Source organism: Ambystoma mexicanum, chromosome 12 (genome assembly GCF_040938575.1).
Source record: "Ambystoma mexicanum isolate Mex_15411 chromosome 12, UKY_AmexF1_1, whole genome shotgun sequence".
NCBI lineage: Eukaryota > Metazoa > Chordata > Amphibia > Caudata > Ambystomatidae > Ambystoma > Ambystoma mexicanum.
In genome coordinates this window covers 122,652,303-122,674,395 of record NC_090936.1, presented here as the reverse complement: position 1 = coordinate 122,674,395, position 22,093 = coordinate 122,652,303, and the positions used below count along the sequence as shown (strand labels likewise).

The 22,093-nt window shown below is 44.3% G+C and overlaps 1 protein-coding gene across 3 annotated transcripts in view; it reads right to left on the bottom strand.

Annotated features, from left to right (window-relative positions):
• PARVB (parvin beta) overlaps positions 1–22,093 on the bottom strand; it is a 533,348-nt gene that overhangs the window by 266,362 nt on the left and 244,893 nt on the right. For all 3 annotated transcript variants that reach the window (XM_069628141.1, XM_069628143.1, XM_069628144.1), the window contains exon 5: positions 5,116–5,256. In XM_069628141.1, coding sequence (XP_069484242.1) covers positions 5,116–5,256 — 141 coding nt within the window. The remainder of the gene's footprint in view (positions 1–5,115; positions 5,257–22,093) is intronic.

Here is a 22,093-nt window from a genome sequence, read left to right as displayed (position 1 = left end):
TTTTAGGTCGACATCTTGATCGGACTGTACGAATTTCTTGTCCACTCTCCCTTTTGTCTTTGCTATGTTCACGTCGTCTATTGCATCGGCAGCAGGCGAACTGTATGTTGACATGTTCATTAACTCCTCGATTTCATCATCATCATCTGCGATTATCTGCCGGGTGGAGTTTTCGCCGTTCCCATTCCTCCAGGTTTATCATTTGGAACCTGGTCAGCTATATCCATACTATTTTTTATTTTTTTTTGTTTTGTGTGGTTTACTGTGATGTTCAAGGCTTTAATGTTTCTGAAGAAGTTTGCTGTGCTTCTCGGATTTTTGTTCTTGTATATTTGCTGGTTTTTTTATTTTTTTGGTTTCTTTTGTTTATTCTGAATCGGGTCGTCGGACAAGCCCTTGGAAATCTTTGCAACTCCCAACTGTGATTTGGGTTTTTCGAAGATGTCGAACCACTCCCCTTCAATCATTTTTTTTGCCGCAGTTGAAGTGTTGCTTTCTGATATTGTTATTTGTGGGTCATTGGCCCCTTGTTCTATAGTGGAGTCATTTAACAACTCCTTGCTCCCTTCCTTTTCTTTTATGGACGAGCCAACATCTAATATCTCCTCAATTATTAGCAGTGTCTTCGGAGTAGTAGACTCAACTGTGTCAGCTTGTTTAGACCTTTTGTTTTGATCATTCTTTTTTCGTTGGACTATTCGAATTCTCTAGAGTAATTATTAGATCTTTTTCGTAACAGTTCTGATGTAGGTTTTTCATGTGTGACACTGTCGTTTCTTCGGGCAACTTGGTTGAATTACGTTCATGATTTTTTTCGCCCGTGCCATCACGTTCTTTTTGTAGTAGTAAGAGTGCATGTCTGGTTACTTCAGCTAAAAGCCTCTTGTCTTCAGAGCTGTTCTTTAGAGACTCCTTCAGGGATGTCAATGAGATATCATTGGCTCGCCTCGTCATCACGACCTGCGACGTCATTTCTATCAGATCAGTCTCCAGTTTTACAATCTTAGAATTAAGTAGGGCAATCAAAGTTGTTTGGTCTCTAAAGTTCTCATTTAAGTTTTCATATAACTTCATCAGTGGAGCAACCGCTATCGTTGTGGCCAACATCAAGATTGGGCTTAGATTTGAGAATAGCTTTTCCAAGAGGGCTGATGTATCGTTGGGCTCCTTGCTCTTCTCGGGCGTGAGTGCAGACTCTGTTTTTCATTCTTGTAACCGAGGGTTTATCATTGTCCTCTGACTCCGAGGAAGTCAATCTAGTTGTACAGACCCAGAGTTTTTTGGGCATTCAATTTTCATCCACCTCTTTACTCTCCGCTTCAGCCACTTTCCCCCAACCTTTTAAGCGTTTGGTGGGACCTCCGACTTCCTTGTCTGAACTTGCTACACATCTACTCCTTTTTTGAGAGGCCAGGATCTCCTCATTCCTAGCCTCAAAAACAGATGTGTTACGCTCCAGGCTCATCACTTCACGAATACCCATGTCCACATTTTGCGTCCACTCAAGATACGGTGTTGTTCTTCCACTGGAGCTCGAGTGAGAAGGCCTCCTCGGGAGCATTAGTTTATTGTTGAGCTCTGCCAGGTCTTTTATCACCTGGTCCACGATCCCCAGCGACTCCCTGGGCCTGGAAGGTTGCATAGTATTTTGGGCAACCGTTCTCTCTTTCCAGGTACCTGGGGGACTCCAGTCGTCAACCATTCCTTCTGTCATGCCGACTGATCTGGGGCTCTCATTTCCAGGTATCAGAGTTTGGCTGCAATTCGTCCCTAGCTTCTCTCTAAGGATTTGGTCCTCCATCCTTAAACACATAGATATCTTTTTTTTTTCTTCAAGTCTAGCTTATGCATCTCAGCAACTCTTAGCCACGCTAGTAGTTTTAATGTAAAACCTGGTTGACTCGCCTCTTCTGACTTCTTCGATTGGACAGCAGAGTCCATTATTTCTGTTACACCCATTGTAGGTGGTGTTGGTGCTTTTGACTGATCTGCAGCCATTTTATCCCCCTCCTGATCATTCTCGGGGCACTCCAGCTAACCCTTTTGGGGGGGGGGGTCAAGAAGTTTTGTACCATGGGGTTCGCTACTGCGGGCTCTGTATACAGTATTCCATTGCCAGACTCGGGCCCTTTTTTCAATTGGTTTCCCTGGTATTCCTGTGGACCATGAGATTTTTCGGATGTCAATCTAATGGTCTCTCGTTCCTTCGATTTTAGCTTGTCTATTTCTTGTGATCTTTCCAGCCTCTTTGAAGAAGTAATGAAGGGCGGGCGGGAAAGCTAGTTGATAATGGTGCGCAATGTATGAGCGCAGAGCACAGCATTTCAGATTGAGTGTTAGCCCTCCTCGATTCGCTCAGCGCCGCTGCCTCTTCGGCGAGCACTGCAGTCAACTCTGATGACAGCGGCTCTTTCCCTCCACCCTCCGCCTCCTCCTCCTTTTCGTCCTCCTCACTTACACTCATACTCTCACCTTCATCTCACGCTTCGATGTCTCCCGTGGGCCGCCGCGCAGATGGAATCCGATCCCTCCTCAAGTTCTGCTTTCCGCAGGGCGGCGGCCATTCAACTAGAAGGCGTGGCAAGGTAGGGGGAGCGACGGGGAGCATTTCTGGATTGCCATCTCTTTGCGATGTCTCGCTGATAACTCGCAAACTTGAGGTTTGGGCGTATGGCATTACATTCAATCTTCGTTTTACCTGGGCACGCGTGTTTGCTGTTGTTCAGGTTCTCATCATTGACATATAATGTCAGGCGTTATCCGCCAGCGCCCTGCACCCAGCAAACAGCCAAACAGCACAGCAGTGAATCAAGCGCCCTCTACTCGCACGGGCTAAATGCCCCAAGGGCGGCTGGGGCGCACTTTTAAGGAATCACTTCCTGGTGGGCGGGGCCAGCTGGGCGGGATCACTGCGGGATCGACTCCAAAAGAAAACAGGCAATTCCAGCATCGAGTTTCTTTCCTGTTTGTTCAGGTATGTTAGTAAAAGAAAACGCTGGTGTGGCATTTTGTGAGCGTTTAAAAAAAAACAGATTGCTCAGAGATTGCTCAATAAGGCCAGTGAGTCCAGTGCACCCAGGCAATGCATGCAGCCAAACAGCACGGCAGTGAATCAAGCGCCCTCTACTCGCGCGGGCTCTCAACTTTATTTACCAATGGGTATCTGCTCAGGGACCACAATAGAGGTATTTGGCATGGTGTAGGTGGTTAAGCACCTACACCAAGGAGTTTGCTCAGGTATCCCCAGGGTACCACTAGCTGTAAATAGTGAAGGCAGCAGAGGAGTGGGATCAGAGCATAGCTAGAAACATGGAAGACTGACTGTAGGATCTAGGTCACGCTGGAGAAGCCACGGAGAGGCAAAGGTGGGTGTGTCGACAGTCTTGGAAATGTGACCAGTCACAGTAGTAAAGCAGGGGCATGGCAGGAAAGGAGAAGGGCACTTACGGCATCAGTCTGGGCCTGCTCGGAAGGCAACAGAGTACGGGAGGATTGGAGCAAGAGGCAGGATGGTGGAACTCGGAGCTTGTCCATGAGGCAAAGCTCTGAATTTCACCATAGAACTGCATGTACTGCCCATGATAGTAATTTCTCTTAATGAGATGGTGTTGACCCACAAGAAACATCCATGAAAGGAGAAGGGCCCCATGCCTGGAAGGCAACACAAAGGGAAGAAAGACAAATAACCACACACTAGGAACACATTTATACGACAGCAAAACGTAAACCTATATAGATCGAGTCAAATGAAGATAATACATGCACAAAAGGAATAGCCTAGCATGCAAGAGTACCTATAGAAGATGCCATTCTGAAGAAACATTTTTTTTATTTATTGAAATTACAAAGTACTTTGTCAAGAAGCATTGTTGAAAGAGTACATTAATAGCAAACAATCAGATTACTGGGTGCTTAATAAACCTTTACAAAGCCATAAAAAATATTAGCAAATTGAGATAGTTGTTGAACTCCTCTCAACCAATCAGAAGGGTCAGAGTGCAGTCAATAACTACTGGCATGGACAGCATTCTGAACATTATGACTTCAGAAGTAGACCGGAAAACCACAATGCAATTTTAATTTGAGGTTTCTTTCAACAAGACACTTCCTCTCTGGAAGGACATTTTGCTTTCACAGCAGCAAAGATAAAGCTAAATCATGGTAATATGTTTACTTTCTTATCGAAAAACCGTTAACTGTTACGTGACACCTAATGTATGCTCATGCTACATCCCCTCCAGTTTTACCAAGTCTGCAATTAAAATACTTAACTTATGAAGACAACCTTGTTATTTAAATAGTATAAAATGAGGCCACATTTAATTTACTAATTCGGATGGTCTATTTTCTTTACTCAATACTAAAGTAACGTTTTCACTTCACCACCAAAACTCCACAATACTTATTGCTATTACCACTATGTGCCAATAGCCTGATAGGACAATGACCCCTCCAATGTCTAAGTGTTCATGACCCTTCCCCAATTTATAGCACTCTACGTCACCTCTGGCCATAACGTGGTGGCTGTTCACCATACCGCGATAACGACCCTCCCTTGGTCTAGAAGGATAAAAATTAATGCATTAAACTGGCTGGTGATGGAAGGGGTCTTCAAAGACTTTAAATACATCTTCCATATTTACATTTATTTACAGGCATGCAATCCAGTGGTGATGCTAGTAGGTGATAATGGGGGGATAGGAGGGGGAGGGGTGGCAGTAGGTGGCTGAAAGCAGTCTGGGGCCAACATCCTGGGAGAGAATGTGGTCCTTAAGGGTGTTCCTAAAACTGGCACAGTTGGAAGGTCCTTCATTTTTGGCGACAGCATATGGTTACAGTGAGGCGGGCTTGGGAGCACAAAGTGTGAGTGAGTATCAGGAGACAGTGAATGTATGCCTGTACAAGTGAATTCGAAGACCAGAAGTTCTTTTGGCATGTACAATTAGTTAAAAACTCCTTGTGTGTGAGGAGTTAGTACAGAGCTCTCTGTGGCGTTGCACCATGTTCATGGCCCATAGCTGTACTGAAATTGCTAGCTGCCTGCCTGTGTTCCGTGTCACGCTCCTAGGTATTCAGGCACAGTTTTTCTGCAGTTATTCATGGAATTGCACTCACAGTCCACATTCCACTTGATGGTCCATCCATGGGGTCGGAGCAGGTCATTGACAGTCTCCAGCACGGTCTGAAGTTTCTGTTTCTGGCCGATTTCAGACTGAGTGACCTCTGCTACATTCAGCTTACGGCAAGCAAGCTTCTCTGCATTAATAGAAACACATTTTATAGAAAGGGCAGGTTAGTTTTCAAACAGGACATTCAACATCCTTTTATTACTGCATTCTTTATTTTTCCAAGTTCGATTTACTCTACCACAAAGCTAAAAGGGATCCTAAAGCTAGTTCAGCAATAGCTTAGGCCAATCAATTGAACAAAGAGTTTTAAATGTACCAACATGTCCTTTCTGCGACACCTGAGTGCAATGATAGAAAGTTTGAAACTTTGGCTAGAAAGGGGTCGAATCACAAACGATACACCCTGAAAAGGTTTAGGGAGCAAGCTGCACATGATGTCAGTGTTAAAGTTTGGGAAAGATCAGAACAAACTGAATATAGGGGGAAAAAGAGGGCATCACAATGTATAGACATTGTTATCCACCATCACCATTTGTTTTCAGCTTTGTAATCTCCCCTCCTCTACTGCCCTTACCCTCCCACCCCGCAAACACCAGAACAAACCCCCAAAACTTTAAATACACACGTCCTTGCCAACACTCGAAAAACAACATGCATACAATAGTTCCAACAAGGAAATATCAGAACTGTACAGATTTGGACTATGCACATTTGAGTGAGACAGATCAACAGACTAGCGATGCAAGCAAAGATTACAGAGGTGATCATGTATAGAACTCCTGTATGATGTTAATCTATTCGTCCACAAATAAACCTGTAATTGTTGGTAGATTAACCTTATGCATTTCTCTGTGACAGGAGTGGTGGAGAGAGAGAGCAGTAACTTGTGGGGTTGCTAGGCTGTGTTTATTTAAAGAAAGGCATGATGTATGCAGAAGGCTTGCAAAGCTTTACCCTGTTCTACTGATGTGTTGTACAGTGATTGGAACATGGGGCGAGCCCAGGTTATGTCTTTGTAGGGGTTGGTTGGGCAGAGAGCCTTTTGGGTGGTCCTGCTAGGTTGTGCCACAAAGTAAACTACCAGTCATCGTCAAAGACCTGGGCATGAATATCACCACGACCTTAAACCAAGTACTGTTTAGAGCATATGTCAAGGTCAAGTCTCTCAGGCCATTTTGAAGGACGAAACACATGGTACTGCATTTTCCAGAATCCCCCTCTCACCCAATGGGGAAACCGAGAGAGGATCTGGGAAAATCAACTCCAGATCATAGGGTAGGAAGACTATGGGACGCACTAATCTGCTCACAAAAGTGCCTGGCCAAACCTGAAGAGAATAGTTAAGGGAGACTTACACAACTTTCTCACCTGGGATGATGGGGGAAGGGCACCTCTTCTGTGTGCAACGAAGAGAGACACACTTCATCCCCATACTTCAGCGAGTCTGAAGAAAAGGGAACCCCTGTGTTCCCCAAGGCTGCAACCCCAAGAGAAAGGGTAACCTGCAGTCAACACCCTCTATGAAATCAATGTAATCAATGGGAAGAAAACCCTCAACAGAATACAGGGGACAATTTTTGGGGAAAAATGCCAGTCTAACAAAAGGACATTTCAAAGCACGCACACACCGACCTGCCTAGGACAAAGGCAAAAGGATAGAAGTTCAAGAAAAGGTAATCGAACATCAAACAGGATCAGTGCAGCAGCTCCACATGGAGAAGGAAACCTACCCAACAAGGGCAGCTGAGAATTTTTAATACTTCTATCCAATACTCAGGACTACACAGCATCCCCACTACTGACCATGCTCAGAAAGAAGACCTTCCCAGCCACTCAGGACCTATTCATCCAAGTCCAAGGCCAGCTCACAGAACATCAGTAAAAGTGAGTTTTGGAATACAGAGTTTTTTGATTTGTAATATTGGAGAGATGAAGAACTGTGGAGTAATGAAGCAAGGATTGAAGAGTGGAGGAAGTGAACATTAGATGAGAAGAGAAGATAGTCTGCATAGAGGATGGAGGTAATGAAAAAAGAAACCTCAGCCGAAATCCTTGGGCCCGGCGCGCTATATAAATAAACAAAATACAAATACAAAATCTGGAGAGTGAAGGAAGGTGGGGGGGGGGAGGGATAGAGAAAATCCAGAGTTTTTAGAAGGAGGAAGGAGAAAAGAGTGGAGGGAGATATAAGAGGAAAGCATCAAAAGATGAGAAGTAGGCGTGCAAGGAAGCTAACCTCAAGAAAAGAGGAGGTGGTAGTGAGATAAGAACCTTAGCCCTAGCAAAGAGAGAGTCTTCGGCCCATGAACAAGCAGAGTGCGTCACATGAAAAAGCAGCGGCTGGGGCCAAAGAGAAGTCTGAACTAAGAGAAAGCAGAACAGGAAAAGCTATAATTCTTGTAAAAAGAAATGAGCAGGGGAAAAGAAAGCTTTGGCCAAGGAATTGTCACAGTGCAAAGAAACTCTGGCCAAGGAAAAGACAGAAATTAAAAGCTGAGGCCCCAACTAAAGATCAGGCAGAGAAGGAAAAGGCCATGGCCCTGTTCGGGAAAAAGGAGTTCTGTATCGTACTTGAAAAAGGCTTGTGTCTCGTACTTGAAGGCAAGTCAGAGGAGTGTCCTGAGCAGTAACGTAGGGAAAAGGGAATCACCTCTAGAGACTATTTTACAGGAGGTGGGACCATGGATGGAGGAGGTGAAAATAGCAGGAAACGCAATTATCCAGAAAAAGCAAAGAAATCACCTTAAACTAGAATCCTTTCATTTGTCATTTCTTACAACTTGTCACAGTTACTAGCACTGACTATGCTTGCACATTTCCGAGTCCCTGTGGTGGCTGCGATGAAGTCACATTTGATGAGCAATCTGCAGAGGTTAGGGGAACGCTAGGGGATGGGGATGTTCACAACTGCTGTGCTGTGGTGTGGTGTAGTGTTCAACCCAGAGGCGGTTAAAGAGAAACATCCCAGAGCCCCCCTCACAACTACCCAAACTGCTATGCTTTTAGACCTAGGATGATCGATTTAAGGATGGAGGTAGGATCACACTATTTGAACATCCAAGTTAAGGAGGGGCATCATACAAGTTCGGTGGTGAAAGTAAAAAAGTGCCGCTAATTCCATTACCTCCACTTTTTTTGACAGGAACTTAATTACCTCAATGTTTCCTGTTCCACAAATTCTAACTGTGGGGCTAATGTGAAGGATTTACCTGTCATGCAGCGTTCTCGCAGGCATCCCTGGCGTCTAAGGAACAGCTGGCACCTACGCCGCCATTAGGATGTTCCATCTCTTTCTACTAATTCCTGGGTATTCACTCTAGTCTTTCTGTCCTCTTTTTCTCCAGTTCCGTATTTAACCATGCCCCTTTGTTATCGTCAGCCCTTTGCAACTCTTTGTATATCGCTCCAGCAACTTGCACTGTGTTTTTCTGGCTTTGCGGCATTGTACTCTGACTGGGGTGCTTTTCCCGGTCCTTCCTCGCCTTCTGTCTTGCCTTTTCCCTTGCCTGTGCTCCGTGTTTCCTTCCGCCCTTCTAGCCTTTCTTTTCCTCCTTTCCTTACCCCACTTTCAGTTTCCGTTTTCCGTTTGGCTTTGGCCATAACTTCTTGGTTTCTTCGCTCCTCCGCTACTCCCTCTGTTCCTCCCCCTTACCGCTTTACTCTGCCTTGCTTGGTATTCGGTCCTTACCTTTCTTCTACCCCTCTCGTTGCTCCGGTTCTGCTCCTCCCTTCTTTCTCTTGTCCAGAGTGCTCAGTTTGCTGACTAAGGGGAATCCAGTTCTACTTACCCTGTTTTGCCGTTCCTCTTCCATCAGTCAATAACTCCTTGCTTCCCGGGTGTGCTCCTCGGTAGAATACTGCCTCCTTCACTTTGCACCACGTTACCAGGAATTTGCCATAAGACTTCACTACCGGACCTGGACATTTTTTATCAACAAACTCTTCAATCAAGGCACTGTCATGCCCGCGTCGCTGGCGCACGCATTGGCAACCATCATGGACTACTTGGTACTCATCCTCCTAATACTACTTGAACAACTCCTTTTCACGCCTTGGTCTTTTATTTCCATTTGCTCAACTTTGGTTCTTTCTTATTTTATTCAATTAACTACATTTACCATAATGCACCTGGCTGCAGTCCTCAATTCCTGGCTATTCTCATTCATTGTTATTGGGACCACAATCCCCAGAAGCCCTAGCGGCCAGTGCTGCTTCCACCTGCTCAGGACCAGAGAGGGAGGAGGCAGATTGTCTTCAGGTGTGCTGCTAAAGGTGCTGTCAATTAGCCTGCCTCAGAACAGGGCAGGGCTGTATATAAGCAGCTGCCTGCAGGAGCACAGGGTCTTGCATCTTGAGTTCTCCCCGCTCCTGTTTGCCTTGACCCTTTACTTTGTATGCTGTTCCTGTTGCTGCATTATCCTGTTGTGTTCCAGTGCCCTTTCCGGGCTCCCTGCTTTGCAGCCGATCACGCTCCGCTGCCTTCTACCTACAGCCCTTGTCCTCTGGGCTTCCTGCCTTGCAGCCTATTACAGTCCTCTGCAGCCCTCTACAGTCAGCGGCCCTGCTCCTCTGGGCTCACTCCTTGCTGCCCTGCTCCTCTGGGCTCCCTGCCCTGCAGTCTGCCTCACTCCGGCTGCCTACCGTCCTTGTCCTCTGGGCTCCCTGCTCTGCAGCCTGCTTCACTCCGGCTGCCTACAGTCCTAGTCCTCTGCTGCCCGCCTTGCAGCCTGCCTCACTCCGGCTGCCTACAATCCTTGTCCTCTGGGCTCCCTGCCCTGCAGCCTGTCTCACTCCGGCTGCCTACCGTCCTTGTCCTCTGGGCTCCCTGCCCTGCAGCCTGCCTCACTCCGGCTGCCTACAGCCCTTGTCCACTGGGCTCCCTACCGTGCAGCTTGCATCCTTCTGCTGTCTCCAAGCCCTTGTTCCCTGGACTCCCTACCTTGCAGCCTGCACCTCTTTGCTGCCTACAGCCCTGCTCCTCTGGGCTCCCTACCTAGCGGCCCTATTCTTTTGGGCCCTCTGTCTGTCGCCTACTACTAATCGCTCTCTGTCCTGTTCTTCTGGACTCCCTGCCTTTCAGCCTACTACAGTCCTCCGCAGTCCAAAACAGTTTGCCTGCACCTAGTGCCACTCTTAACTGCAGACCTGCTTCCTGCTTTGCAGCCTTCTGTTTTCCTGACTGCTGCTCCTTGTTCTCTTCCTTAAGTCCTCTGTACTCCACCTTAGGTTATCTATTTCAGTCTATCTGCCTTTCCTTCATTTCCTTCTGCTAGATTGCTCATTGACTTCCTTTTCGCTGGATATTTCTGTTCTTGTCTTCTCATGTGTCTTATGTAATCCCTTTGTACAGAGCTTGCCTGTTGGTTTCCGGCAGGCAACCTCTGCCCCTTCCTTTGTCGCGTTTTCAGTGTTACAGACACCCACTGCTGTTGTTCCCAGCCATGAGCATACAGCGTGGGCCTCTGTTATAGCAATCTGTGCAGAAGGCTGGAGTTTCCTAAGGTTCGTGGAACACTCTTTCCCATTTCAGCATACACCCCAAGAGGGAATCCAGTTTGTTTGTACCTTTGTATCTTTTGCCTCTTTTGGCTCACAACTTCCTGCTGTGTGTGCTCATCTGCTACCTTACCTCAGCACAGCCACCCAAACCCTACTTGGGTACCCTGTGCCACTCTTGACAGAGTGCCATTCCTGACAGGCACAACATCCAAGAGAGGTTTTTTATTAGCCTCCGCTTTTTTCCTCTCAGATAGGCCTCTTCAGGAAGGAGTCCCTTGCTTTCCTGTTTTTTTGAGGTTGACAGGGTGGCTTCTAACCGCAGAAGACCATTTCTCTTCACAAAAAAGAAATCAACAAGGAGAAAGGTGTGTAGACACAAATCCTCTTCGGAAGAAACAGGTGAGGAGGAGGGGGTTCTCGAGACGGATATTTCTGATTCAGAGGTTAACAGAGTTGAGTGTGAGATTACCTCCAGCAAAATGCAGGAGGTGAATCTACCACTTTAGCGCCAAATATTGGTGCATCTACTGTGCAGAAATTCCACAGGCAGTAACTCTGCCAATAATCCCCATGGAGTCCTATCGACTACAAAAATGGGGAATCCTTTGGTAAACGCACGGGAACAGGTTGTGGTAACTATTCGAGTTTGTTGATAATTCCACAGATTTACCACTGAATTACCACCGAACTTGTAAAGAGGCCCATGAACATATCCATCTTTCCACTATCTTTCTGAAGAAGGTAGAACGTTTACTTTACCTATGTACCGACCATTTAATAATACTTTGAAGTAATTGAATAAAATCATGAAGCAGTCGTGCAACTTACACTATTTATTTCATATTGTTGAAATACTAGATGCAAATAGAAGACGATAGGTACATTATCGCCAAATTTGGTTAAATTGGAGCGGTCATGCATTAGGTGTGAAAAGTAAAAGGTTTCTATACAAAACAGTGAAAGTATTTTCCCCATGTCTTAGCTTTCTCCTTGGTGTGTAACTAGGATGATGCAGCGAAATAAAAAAGGTCCTCCCAGAGAGGAAGTATCTTGTTTAAACAAATCTTGCCTAGAAATTGTCTTTAAAAAGCAGACAGGGAAACAGTGCAATGTTCAAAATGCAGTAGTTATTGACTGCAGTCTGAACATTCCGATTAGCTGAAAGGAGGTCAATAATGATCTCCATCTGCTAATAATTCTTTATGCCTTAAAGCAGCATAGATATATGCACTGCTAAAGGTATTTTACCTACATCGTTAAGAGCATATTTGTAAATTATTGTAGAGTGACAATTTTGTTTATGTTGTAAAATAGCAACTAGGTTTTTATGAGAATGCGTCTGTTTTCATGTGATGTTATTGTGCTGCATCGATCAGCCCTCGCATACTGGTCCAAGGAAGGTGATGTATTTGCAATTTAAAATATCAATTTATATTAAATATTCTAGATCATTAATTCTTACCATGATTTTATGGCGAGAGAGAGTCCATGTTCGCAGATAGTGGTAGTAATTTGCAAGTAACTAAATGAAGATAGTTAATGGACACGAAGAGATTGGTGTAGTTTTGCTAATTTTTCATTGCAAATATTTCCTTAGTCGTTGGTCAATACTCATACCCATCAAATAGTGAGGCTGTGTGCCTCCACTCGTGGCCATACTCGAGCGGGAACACCTCGCACTATTCTCAACTGCTTTACACAGACGAGTTACAGATCGAGTCACAGAAGCTGCAAAGGGAAGCTGCACTGTACAAAGCCACATGATCAGGATGTGCCCTCCACCTTAGACGGCCGACCGGGGAATTTAAACCCTTACTGAACAACAATAGGTAAAAGGTGGGGACCCAGGGACATCATTTGGGGTTTGCCAGGGGTCGCAATATCAACAGGTGTAATTTCGATGGGTTTTAGTTAGTTCGATGGGTTCTAGTTTGGTCTAACTCTGATCGCAACTCTTCACTGTCTCAGACCTTCTCGTATATTCTTGCACCTGCCTGCATCTGCCCTTTTCACATCTACAACATACGTAAAGCTCGTCCCTTACAAGCTTTTAGTGCAACTAAGCTTCTAGTTTCTAGCATTATTCTTGCCGGCCTCAATTATTGCTCTTCTCTCTTGCGCGGTCTTCCTACCTCTCATCTTTCCCCCACACAGATCAATCTTTCATTCCACTTTACCCCTTGTATGTTCGATAATTCTTCTTTATGCCCTATATGTTCCCACACTCCTCTAAACTCCATTTTGGAGGCTCTCAACTGGTTTGAGTTGATTCCATCGAATCAAAAAGGTTGAATCCGATTTGTCAGAGTTGTTTTTTCTCCATTTTGAATTGGCCGCAAATAAATGTGGAGGGGATGGGGGGAGACCCCCGCACCCAGCCGGACCACCCCCTATATTCATATATTCCCCCCACATATATTTGCAGTCAATTTCGATTAAAAAACAGCGACCAAATCTGATTCGACCAATTTGGGTGCTCAGCAATCTGCCAACACCTCTTAACTAACTTCAATGGCTCTCTTTTGAACACATATTTCAACATAATCTTCCTATTGTTTAAAAACTCTATGGCATGGCACCTTTCTAACTTAGTTCTCTTGTATCCTGGTACCAACCATCGTGCCACCTCCATTCTCAATCCCTTTTTCTCCTCTGTTCCCCATCTTCCTTGTGACCAATACGGTTTCTGCTCTTTTTCCCTTCTAACTCCTAAACGGGGGAATTCTCTTCCTCTATCCATTTTCTCTCACTTTATACTCTGTTTTGTACTCACTTGAAAACTCACATTCTCTCTACTTAATTACTTATTTTTCATTCATTATATGTACCATTCATTTTTAATTCTTTGTTCGGCACTTTGGCGAGAAGTGGAGTTCCAGCAACGGAGCAATCAGAAGTCTGGCAGTGTTAAGAGTGGAGTTTACTTTTCTAAAGAAGATTCACTGTATTTCCTTTTTCTCATGACTTAGGAGATACAAAACATACCTAGGTGTTGGGATCTTTCCTATGAAAAGCAACAATCTCAAGTGACTTTTTGATGGAACAAATAGAATACACAGAAAATCAGCTCATAATCAGGATTGCTTTATTTGGCAATTAATGCTGCCTGCTGTCATTGCTTTTTTTTGTTTACATGCCTTATTATATGCCAGGTAATTAGTGCAACAACACACTGAAGGAGCACACTTCACCACTCCACCTTAAATACTCTTCAAGGTTATTTTGGCAGTAGCTTTTTGAAGCTTGGTGGCATTATGGAGGACAGCTACTTGTTTTGAGACAGTCACAGGGCGAGTTTGCTGTTCCATAACCATTGAGCTGAACCTGCAGGGTCCAATAGGGTATTGGCCCAAAATACCGAAAACAAATTGTAAAATGCACGTTTACAACCATAATCTCAAATCCCATTATACCAAACAAGGGGAGTGGGAGTGTCCTGTGCAACTCTTGGTCGGTATAATAGGTTCGGCGGTGTCCCATTAAAAAAAAAAAAAAACGGAAAAAAAGGGCCCTGCGACACCAGTTCTGACACGTTAGTGGCAGAGAACCGACGTTGCAGGGACAGAGGGGAGTCGGCAGCACACAAAAAGTAGGGTATAAAGGGGTAGAGGGTAGAGAGATGCGGGAATAAGTGGTCTATGTGATCACTGCGCAGCTCGATTTTGAAATTTTTGTCAGAATTTCAGGCTACATAGTGATCACATAGATCCCCCTAATAGAGCCAACAAAGCAGGTGGAGCAGCAAAGTCAACAAGATATATCACACAATGAACATAAACTAAAAACCAAGAATCAAGATAAGATGAGATGAGTTAACACTAAGCTCAGTTTTAATTAAGAGCTAAAGTAACATTTTGATTACAAGCCTCATTGTTCCAATAATACCTAAGGTACTACAGAGAGACCAAGGAAAGAGAGGAGGAGTAGCTATTATATTTAGAGAGGAAGTACTCTTATTTCCCTCTCCTATTCACCGCCCAGATTGTGAAGCACTCCTACTTAAGATGAAACCCTCCAAAAACACTGCTATTAACTTTCTAACAATATACCGCCCCCCCTCCCTGATCTCCGACTTCAATGACGACCTAACACAGATTCTTAATATTCTGAAGGGGCCAAATACTGGGACAGTGGTCCTAGGAGACCTCAACAGATGGAGAGGAAACAACAAGGACAAAGAAGCCATAGCCCTAGAAAAAGACCTCAACTCCATAAATTACAGAGTAATAAAAAATTAACCCACTATGAACAAAGGAAACCAACTGGACTGGGTCATCACCTACAACATTATTATTACACAAAAAACAATTCCCTGCATCTGGTCAGACCACTATAAAAAGGAATCAAAACTGACACCTATTTCAAACTCAAACAACCTAATAATACACCCACAAAAGTTTCAAACAGAAAACCTTCCGCCCGATATTCTGGGTTCTACTATTTCCAAAATTATGGCAATCACCTCAGACATTGACTCATGTGACGATATCGTCGCTACCTACAACAAATATTTTCAAGAACTCGTTCACAATCATGCTCCGACGCGACAAAAACAGGTCCGACCTAACACTAACCACCAAAAATGGTTAAATGAAGAAACTAAAACTCTAACAAAGGAAAAACGTAAACTAGAAAGAAAATGGCAAAAAAAACTAATCAGAAGAAAATTAAAGTAAATGGAAGGACACGGACACCCAATACAAAAACAAACTCATAGAAGACAAAAAAAAAAAAAAAAAAGAATATCAGGGGCTGCCAACTCCACAGGAAAACCTTTCAAACATTTTAAAATCAGTGGAAAAACCTGCATCGCTTTCCCCTCCTTTTCAAACCACTCAGGATGATTGCGACAGGGTCCAACTTGCCTTCTTCGACAAAATACAAAAAGCTTGAAAGGTTCTGCACCTCTGCCAAATTTCTCCTGAAGCGAAACTAGCATTAAATAATCTCAAAACTCTCACTCCAGGAGAGGATACATTCAATTTTAAGCCCCTCACCATAGTAGATATGAAGAAGCTTCTGTCATCTCAAAGACAGACATCTTGCTCGGAGAACATTCTACCGATGAAAATAGTGCTTGAAAACGCAGACATTTTCGCACCACTGTTCTGCAGAATGACAAAGGGCTCACTCAGACAAAAAAGTCCCGACAACTATTAAAGTAGTGACGGTCACCTCTCTGGTCAAGAAACCAGGGCTGGACCAAAAAGATCCAACAAATCTCCGCCCAATTACCAACTGTAACCTCCTTTACAAATCCTCGATAAAGTAGCAACTAAACAGCTATAGACACATGTGGACAATAAATCTTCTCCACGAACAATCCAGGTTTAGAGGCTCCCACAGTACAGAGACTGATTACTGATCTCCAAACCAGAATGTTAAGCATCTTGGAAAGGGGAAAAGTGTCATGCTGATGCTTTTCGATCGGTCAGCTGCATATGACCAGCTTCACCACTGCAAACTTAAAGAAGCCCTGGTTTCGTTGGGAACCTACTCCCAGGATGCAATAGATTGGATTTCTTCCTTTGGATCTGTACGCAGCTATAAAATACATTGGGGTGATACTTTTTCAAAAACCATTGAAATAGACTGTGGCTTTCCACAGGGGGCCAGCTTATCGCCTCTCCTCTTCAATTTATATGTTCGCTGCCTGTGCACCCTCCTTAACCACCTGGATGGGCGCTTCACCAACTTCGCTGATGACACTCAGTTAATCATAGAATTGAGTGGGTGTAATAATAAAGACAGTGCAGCCATCACAAACATCTACAACGTAATCGAAGCTTGGATGAAAACAAACTTCAGCAAAACTGAGCTTAGTATCTTTGGATCCTCCCAGGCCAGGATTTAGCTCAGCCCAGATTCTGCTAAATTCAACATAAAAAAATTCAAGCAATCTAGTTTGAGATAAAGTTAAAACACTAGGAGTGTACTTGGAACCTACGCTAGGAGCAAATGCAAACATAGCCTACTTTAAGAAAAACTGCAGATACTACCAAAGACTGCTTAGGCACATAAAACAGGTACTAAATGAGAAAGACTGCACTACAATAGCCAGAGCCACTATTCTCTCAAGGCTTAACTATGGAAATGCCCTCCTACTCTTAGGAGCAAACATAAAGGTCACTTCTCCAGATGCCAAGTCATACAAAATGACTCAGTGAGAATCATCAAGAATAAAACCAGAAAGGATCACGTCACAGAGGACAGAAAATCTATACACTCGCTGGCCATAGAAGATCGCATTATCTTTAGGTCAGTCTCAATAGTCCATCACTGTATCTACGGCACCGCACTGGCATACTACGCTGTACAGACCTAGACAATCCCTACGATCAATGAAACAAGGCCTTGTGAAAACCCCTCAGATCAAAAAAATGAATGGACTAGGGAAATCTTTCCCAGTTAGAGCTGCCTCCGGCTGGAATAATCTTCCAGTCACGCTCAGACTCGAACCTAATTTCACAATATTCAAAAAGAAACTCAAAACGTTTCTCTTCACGTAATTATCTGAACTACATTATTACGGCTGCTTCGTCCCCATTCTAACTGTCTTCTTTTGTTACATGTTGTGCCCTGATGCCTGCGGACTGCGGCACGGTACAAATAAATAACATTAATAAATAAAATAAATATGGATAGTGTTCACAGTGAACTTCTCCAAAACCACCTTCGCTGTGCACCCTGCTTCCCCCCAATTACGTGCAGCAAGCATCTCCTTGACACAGATTTTCTTCCTCCTGGAGGCAGAGGCAGTTTTTGGCGATGGGGGTGGGGGAGTGGGCGGGGGAGTAAAAGGAGGCAGGAGGATTCATAGACCAGTGGCTCTTGAGTGGGCACTTTTATTCTAAATAATCCCAGGTCAGTGCCGGCTAGTGGTATTTAAAATAATTTGTATTCATTTATTTTTTTAGAAGGGGGAATTCAGATTTCCCTCAAATTAGCTTAAGTGACCAAGCATGGGGCAGGGGGTTGTACTAACAAACCGCCACCCTTCCCCAACTGCACACCCGCCCAGACACATTTTAGGGTTAAAGTGCAACATTTTACAGCACATTTTAAAAAATAAAATGGAGCAAAAAAATGTTCAAAATAAAAAAAACAAATTACAAAAAAAGTCATCAGTTCCATAGGGTAGATTAAAAAAAACTCAGTTGTCGTCAGTTCAACACAGGTGCAATTTGAAACATTTCACTATGCTGCACCTGCAATATATGCCATCATACCCACAGTAAATAATTGGCATAATGCCCACCACACATGCTAGCATGGACAGTAAATCCCTTCAATGAACCTATGCCTATATTCTCTGTAAGCATTGCCAAAGTAACTCATGTTGATGTTGTGCACCCAAAATAAGCCAGCAATATCATTGTAAATCATTATGTCACACACACAATGTATGCTCGCCTTGCATTGGTGCAACTTATTCCTTAGTTGTGCTGCCTGAGGAACAGTCTGATCAATTTTACCTCCAATAATTAAAAAAAAAAAACTCTACTTTGAAGATACAAGCAGCACCAACATATGATATCCACTCACGAGCTCAAAATCCTTTTTAAGAGCAGATATCAGTTCAGCAAGACCATCATAGACAGGAACCTTCAGAGGCCAAGAGAGATGCACACACTACTGAATGCAGGATGTGGGATTTCAGCCTTATTTTTCGAAGTGCAAAAGAAAACAAGTAGCAAAGTAAAGAGTCCCCCTATTGCCTCTAGCAACCACAAATCCACCTTCCTCATAAAATTTACCAAAGTCCTCTAATTGCAAGTCCCCAAGCTGTTGAGAAGACCCACACAACTAACATGGGCTTGCCCACCTACCAAGTTGGGGCTCTAGTAAAGGATCTACAGCTGCGGTACCCAAGTGTTGAAGGCTTGGGTTTAGCTGGGAGTCCCAGCTTCCTATGGGTCAAAGCGAGGCTGAGGGAGTGGCCTAAGACTAGTAGAAGCATGGTGGTCATTTTGGAATTCATGTAGGCGTCTGCTGAATCAAGGACTACTGCCTACATCTGGGAAAGACCGGTCATTGGGTCCTGGATCAGTTAGGAGAGTTGGGCAGGACAAGTGGTATTTTTACCAATATTCTCAAGTTCTGCATAGAATTTGCAGTGTTACCACATACTTGCAGGCCCTTTGATTGTATACACAGGTCTGGAGGACTGAACAGGTCCATGAACCCCACAGTTGGGCTGTGGACCCAGACAGGTCCACAGACCTTACAACAAATGTGATTGCCACATTCAGGAAGTTATCACACAGCAGCTCTTTTTAATTGGGGCAGGGGTTTTCAGGGATTCTGGTTTGGGGTGGAGAACTTATTACTTGGCTTATTTTTAAGAGGGGATGTGGTGGCATTGCAGTGATGGGCCACTTCCAATCTTGCCAAATAGAGGGAGAGTACCCTGGGGATCCTCCCCGCATTCTGCCCCATAATCCACTTGCTGAGACAGACGGCCATTTCCCAGAGCCACTGTGCCTAATAGCTGCAGAGCCAGGCAGGGGATCTCATCACTTATATCCCCGCTCTTTTCCTTTGTTTGCCACAGAGCTTAAAGCGTAGTGTGATAAGTTCAAGGCTAGAAATGCCACAGCTTATTTGCAACCAACCAGGTAAACAAATGACAAGAACCTACTAATATTGAACCTTGGGGTGCATTCAGACTACATAAAGCATAACTAATTTACAAAGAATTATGCAGAAAAATAAAACAAGATAGCATTAGCAAGAACGCAAAAACAGGGAAAAGGAAAAGTTAAGCATCAGACCAAGATATTGACATTCTAAGTTACATGGCAGATATGGTTCTGTTGGGCTGCAATGACTGACAGGGAGCTCTGCTACACAATCTATTCTGCTTACAGAAGGGCACAGCACTGCACACCCTAAACCGATGGAGCATAAAAGGATAAGCATATGCTTCTTGGGATATTTGATCTTTGACATGTCAACGGAAACAAGACATGAGACCAACGAAAGTGTCAAAATGCATTCTAAAGACACCAGGATATTCTTATAAATTAAGAATAGCGATGATATGGACACCTGTGAGGGGTCAGAAATGTGAGGCGGACAGCTTTGTAAGGTTCTCAACAAATGTCATTTTATTAACTTAAAAAGGTTGGATAAACACCTCGCTATCCCTACCATGACTTCCCTGCCTAAAATAAACTAAAGGAAATGCTCTAACAAAGGCTATCTGTCTCTTTCACTTATATACACACACACAACAAATAAATGCGGAAATGCATGGCAGTTCAAAAAAATAATAGAGTTTGTATTCGAAGTCTCTTCTTAGAACCTGGGTGACTTCCCCTTACCCAGATTTCAAGTGGAATTCTGCCCCACAGTTCAAGAAAAGAAAATACGTCAATCCTGGTTTGCAACAAAGTTCCAATACAGTTCTTTGCCAGTTCAATTTATCAATCGAAAGTTCCAATGCACTTATGTTTTAACAAAGAAAATAGAAGACTCTTCCTTATACAATTTATCCTCCATCGATAAAGGAGGACTTTGCAGTGCATCAATAGCAACAATAATTATCTTCGACAGGATGATTAGCCACAACTGATACGTTTGAATAAAAGCACACATCCTTGGCAGCTTTACAAAGCTATTTCTTCAGTAGCACAAGCACATACATTGTCTCTGTCAAGACCACTCTGTAGCACTTCGACTGGTTTACTCCCATGAAAGGCCTACTATTTCCAAATGTTTACCATCCGGGACATCCTGCCCAAACAGCGTTTCACAACAACAAGTGCTCTTTTGGTTAAGTTAAACTGACCAGAGGTTCACAACAGCTTCAAAGTATTGAACAATGTTCAGCTTCAAAACCTACAACTCTCTAGAGAAACAGGTTTCACAATGAAGCTCTGTAACACTTTTCTGTAAATAATACTTCTCTCTTTCTGAAATGGTTTTCCAGAAGGGCAGACTTTTTTCACTTGTTTCCCCACTGCACAGGTAACCAATTACTGACAACCAAAGTATCTTAGTGTGGCGCTCTCTTGGCTTTGGCAATGCGAGTTTACACCAGCATTTACCCTATGTTGTACAAAGTATGGGCAACAGGTTCCATCACGTATGGACCTTTCATTAGCCCCCTTCTGCTGTTGGCAACATCGGTTGTATTGTATATGCCTTGATTTTAGTAGCTTTTCGCTTGAGCAATACTTGCGGGTATTAATTCTCAATAATAAAGCCCCATTGGGTTTCTTGGTTTTCCATGCACTCACATTTAAAAGTTAGTCATTTGGTTTTCTTATACAAAACTTGCTGCTGGGCAATAGTTCAGTATTCAAAATTGCTTTGAGGACCACTTTCACTTACACGCGAGTGCAGAGTTTGCTGCTTTCAATTGTTCGGTATTCAAAATTAACTTCAGAGATACTTTCACTCATACGTGGGTGCTGCTGTCCTGCTGAATGCCTGCGTTGAAGACGCAAGCAGGTATGGAGTATTCCGGTGTCACTACCAACATGTGAACTCACTGGGTAAGACGTGCACCTCCGGTGCCCTCGCCACTCACAGGACTTCTGCTTTTGTGGCTCCTCAAGACCAGGCAAACTGCTCGTCGTAGTCCACCTTCGCCCACACCACCTGTAACTGGAGCCCCTGTCTCTCCTGAGGCCCTCTGATGCACATCAGCCACCAGAGACAGCCTCGTTGTTGCTTCTGAGACCCTCTGGTGCACGCCAGCCACCAGAGACAGCGCTGAGGATCTCTGGTGCACGCCAGCCACCAGAGACAGCCTTGAGGATCTTGGGTGCGCGCCAGCCACCTGAGACGGCCTTCTGGGAACGAAAGCTTCCCTAGCCTTCACTTCCCGCTGCGCAGCCTCTGCAGCTCAAGATTTGAGAGACAGACCCTCTCAGAACCGGCAGCCGATTTCTGCCAAACTGAGGTTGCGGCATCCTCCGTCTCCTCCAGCTTTTGTCTGGGCTGCCCCACGAACCACACTGCTTCTGCTGCTGGCTTCTTCTGCTACTCCGCTTCCCCCGTGTCTCTTGCTTCTCGAAGGCCGGCACCTGAGGGGGCCTTATTAGCCTCGGTCTCCCTCATGTGTGGGTCATACATTGTACCTTTTTAGCCCTCTTCCTCGTCCCAGTACTTCGGGAATTATGGGAATTGAATGACTAAGTCAGTTTTTCTTAATTCTTCTGTGTTACAATAAGCCATATGAAGGGTGGGGTTTCAGGGAAAGTTGAACAAGGGAGTTTCCCCTTCTTCCTGACCTGCTCCCCCTCCTGCACTCTCCCCCTCTGCCCCCCCAATGTGATCCTCCCACAGAATACCATCCCCAGGATCAGGAAGAGTCTGCCTTTCGCAGGCCACATGAGAAGGGTCCCAGGTCAGGTTTTCTGGGGGAATTGTGTCAGATTCATCACACACCTTAATATACATAGGCGATTGACAATCTTATCTTTTTATGTATTTTAGCGAAGACTAAAAAAAGT